The sequence below is a fragment of the Acomys minous genome, assembly GCF_964271855.1.
Source record: "Acomys minous genome assembly, chromosome: 15".
NCBI lineage: Eukaryota > Metazoa > Chordata > Mammalia > Rodentia > Muridae > Acomys > Acomys minous.
Genome location: NC_140497.1, coordinates 34,747,817 through 34,751,645, shown reverse-complemented (window position 1 = coordinate 34,751,645; position 3,829 = coordinate 34,747,817). Strand labels below are relative to the sequence as shown.

General features: G+C 52.9%; 1 protein-coding gene across 2 annotated transcripts; it reads left to right on the top strand.

The window, feature by feature from the left end:
* Nucleotides 1-653: 653 nt before the first annotated feature.
* HELT (helt bHLH transcription factor) lies at nt 654-2,567 on the top strand. Of its 2 annotated transcripts, none has more exons than XM_084758808.1 (4): nt 654-690; nt 1,097-1,201; nt 1,438-1,534; nt 1,962-2,567. In XM_084758808.1, exons 1-4 carry the CDS (start codon nt 664-666, stop codon nt 2,459-2,461), a joined length of 729 nt encoding a protein of 242 aa, XP_084614934.1. In that variant the 5' UTR covers nt 654-663; the 3' UTR covers nt 2,462-2,567. The 2 variants fall into 2 exon arrangements, with proteins under 2 accessions (XP_084614934.1, XP_084614933.1); XM_084758807.1 differs by having other exon boundaries at nt 1,959-2,567.
* The last annotated feature ends 1,262 nt before the right edge of the window (nt 2,568-3,829 follow it).

The following is a 3,829-nucleotide window of genomic DNA, read 5'->3' as shown; positions in this document are numbered from 1 at the left end:
GAACCCGGCGGAACAGCCTATTAAAGGCTTACTTAATTACTTTAATGACTCTAGACAGGCTTTAAAACGCACTCGGCGCTGGGACCGCGGGCTTGCTGGGATTTGTAAACAGGCGATCGTGTGAGACTCAGTGGTGAGACTAAAGGAAGCGACACTGTTTTGTGATGGTCCTCGCCCCCCGGTGCCCGAGGCCACTGCGCCCCTGCGCTCTACGCGAGCTAAGAGTGCAGGCGTTCGCTGGTCTGCCAGCTCCTGTTTTTGGAGGTGGCTGTTGCCATGCAAATGTTATTCCGCGACGGATCACGTGTCCTTTGAAGAGCCACGTGGATTAACAAAGCTGATCTGCCCCCAGCTCGCCCCCCCCCTCGGCTGCTAATTTTTTTTTCTTAACTTCTTTAAAACTGACCTTGAATGTATACATGCTCCAAACGCAGAATCCCTAATCCTGTAGGATAATTCAACTCATGAGAATGCACTTGCAGTGCTAGACGGACTGCTTTATAAACGGATCCCCCTCGGGCCTGGGAGGCTGCAGTCTACCTGGGACACTCCAAGAGGCACACGAGGCGGAACGTGGACTAGTGCCTTGCGCCACCGCCTCTGCCGAGGGCGCGCGCGCGCACACACACACACACACACACACACATACATACATACACCAGGATGTCAGACAGGCTCAAGGAACGCAAAGTGAGTCCTTGCGCTCTCGTGGTGGACGAAACCGGCCACTTGGCCGTATCGACGTGCCACACAGACTTTAAGTGCGGAGGAATCCAAACGTGGTTTGGGAAGGGGACAGAGACTGAGAAAGGCGAGTCCTCACTTGAGGAGGAAAAAAGCTCCTCAAAGGAGGCTGGTAGCCACCTTCCAAAGCTCTGGCGCTTAGCTTGATTGAGTAGCAGGAGTAGTTAGAGTATACAGTTGAGTAGTATGGAGGCTGAAGGGCAATCGCTCCAGCTTGGCCTCCAGGGGACAGGGCTCTCTTGCTCCAGTGTGGTGGGGCAGGTGAACTAGCGAACTTCTGTAGCACTCAGCCTGTGCCTTGGATGACTCCTTGGGCAAAGTCATCCTCACTGTAAAAACCTTCTGTTTACAGAGAACCCCGATTTCTCATAAAGTAATAGAAAAGCGGAGGAGAGACCGAATCAACCGCTGCTTGAACGAGCTGGGCAAGACAGTTCCTATGGCCCTGGCCAAACAGGTAACGTCTGAGGTGCTGGGAACTCTCCACAGTCACTTTCCGTGGAGCCCCTTAGGCCAGTGCGGACGCAGCGCTGACCTTAGAGAACTCGTTCTCTGATTGGGACCTAAGCTCTAGCAGGCTGCTCTCGGCGCCAGCAACTTCCTGGCTAGTCTTTTACAGAAAACAGCGTGGTCCAGCCGTCGCGTGGGTCTGCCATGCGTGGGCGGCCGCTAGCTTCCTGTCTCCTTTTGCAGAGTTCCGGGAAACTGGAGAAGGCGGAGATCTTGGAGATGACAGTTCAGTACCTCAGAGCTCTGCATTCTGCGGATTTTCCCCGGGGAAGGGAAAAAGGTGGGCATTGATTCAGGGGAAGGTAACATGAGCGGGGAGCGCGTGCGCCACGCAGGAACCTGAGGCCTGGGAGTGGAGGAGAGGCCGGGAGCGGGAAGCAGGCCCGGTCTGCCTACCAGCACCTGGGTCTTGAGAATACACCTGCTAGGTGACATGGAGGAGCATCTTTAAAAAAAAAAAAAAAGCCTGTCTACTGCTCTTCTTAGGTGGGGTATAGCGGGGCAGGGATGTGGTCAGACTCTTAGGGAGACAAGGGTACTGCGGGAGCTTTTCTAGTCTCTTAGACTGCTGAGAAGAGAATGCCAGCCTCAAATGGGAATCTAGCCCAAACCGTATAGAGATGCTCTGGCACCCTTCTTGGGGGACGCGGTGCGCCCGTTCTCTTTTCCGTTCCTTCATCCTACCATCTTTCTTGCCACCCCAGCAGAGCTTTTAGCAGAGTTTGCCAACTACTTCCACTATGGTTACCACGAGTGCATGAAGAACCTGGTGCATTACCTCACCACCGTGGAGCGGATGGAGACCAAAGACACCAAATACGCGCGCATCCTCGCCTTTTTGCAGTCCAAGGCCTGCCTGGGCGCGGAGCCCGCCTTCCCGCCGCTCACGCTCTCGGAGCCAGATTTCTCTTACCAGCTGCATCCCGGGGGCTCAGAGTTCGCCGGCCACAGCCCGGGCGAAACCACCGTGTTCCCGCAGGGTGCTACCCCAGGGTCATTTCCTTGGCCTCACAGCGCGGCCCGCAGCCCAGCACTGCCTTACTTGTCCAGCGCGCCGCCGGCCGTACCTCTCCCCAGCCCGGGGCAGCAACACAGCCCCTTCTTGGCTCAGATGCAGAGCCTGGACCGGCATTACCTCAATCTGATCGGCCATACCCATGCCAACGCCCTCAACCTCCACACGCCCCAGCACCCTTCGGTGCTCTGACACCCACCCACTGCCTAGATTGCTTTTCGGTTTGCTTGAGACAAATACTGTATATGTTGTATATGTGTAAATAGTGTGCCAACAAAAACTGGATGGGAGCGTGCCAAAAGCGAATTGGGCTTCTGATGGACCTCCCCTACCAATAAATATTTTGTGCTAAAAGCCTGAAGAAATGGAGTTCTTTGTTTTTACCTTCTGCTTGCCCACAAACCAGCTACTCCAAGGGTCTTAGACGGAAACACGCGGATGCTAGGAGCCCAGGTGACGGCAATCAGTATATTGGCTGAGGAGGATCTTTGTGCCAACCCGGGCAGGGGGAGGCTAAGTGGAACCTTAAGCAAATATTAGAGGCGTCCCTTAGGAGTAAGAGGCTAGGCTCCTTGATTGCTTAAGCCCCGCACCCTCCCCGCTTCTATCCTGGCCTTTTCCCTGGGAGACCAGCCGAAGCGCTAAACCTGGCCTTAGGCTCTCAGAGTATGCAAATCAGAAGACAAGCCTGAAACTGGTTTGGGCTGCCTTTCACTAGCTGCAACCTGCAGGTCCTTCCTAATTCTATGCTGCCTCACACAAACGTCTATGCAGTCTGGGAAAGCTCAAACCCCAGGCCAGCCTAATGAGAGAGTTGACAGCCTCGATTAAACAAACAAAACTTGCTAATTATCATCATCTGGGCCAAATCTCTCTGTCTCCCCCCAAGGGCTGGAACCTTAGCCACGCCTGTCTTATTTGCCCTGGCCAGGTGTGATGGCCTTTTATTGTCAGTGGGAAGTAGCCTGATAGAAATTATTAGACCCAGACAGCATGGGAAGTACTTTAGGGGATTAATAGCTGCCCTGCCCCAGGTTAACTAAGGCTATTTTAATTTTTTTTCTTAAAAGTGTACGGAGCAAGTAACATTCTAAGTTATGTCTCAGAAACAACAATCATAGTTTGCTTGCTTTCTCCGGATGACAATCACTGGACATCCTAGGATTTGAGGATTGGGGAATTTGCCTTTTACGCACAATCCAAGCCCTCTTGCAGGGCTCTAGGCAACCCTGGCAGATAGATGACATATCTGGTAGGAGGACGTGATCCCTCCCCAACTAGGGGCTCCCCCTGCTGAAACTGACACTGGATCAAAAAGTTGGGTACTACGTAGGAGCTCTGAGGTCCGAGGAGAAAGGTTTAGCCCTTGTCTAGGATAAAATTTTGTTTTTAATTTCCCTCCTGTGCAGAGCATGGTGAGAAAGGTTGTGTCCAGGCGGGGCTTGGCTGGTGATTTTTCAAGCACTTGTAGTTTTTCAGAAAACTGTTATTTTTCAAGAAATCCTGGTTCTCACTTCCAGAGGATGTGGGCTCTGTCCACAAAATAATGATACAGTTAAG

Coding starts and splice junctions, on each gene's coding strand:
- HELT (XM_084758807.1), top strand. CDS start 664: ATGTCAGACAGGCTCAAGGAACGCAAA. Junction 691..1,096: donor ACAGGCTCAAGGAACGCAAA/GTGAGTCCTTGC, acceptor TTCTGTTTACAG/AGAACCCCGATTTCTCATAA. Junction 1,535..1,958: donor TCCCCGGGGAAGGGAAAAAG/GTGGGCATTGAT, acceptor TTGCCACCCCAG/CAGAGCTTTTAGCAGAGTTT.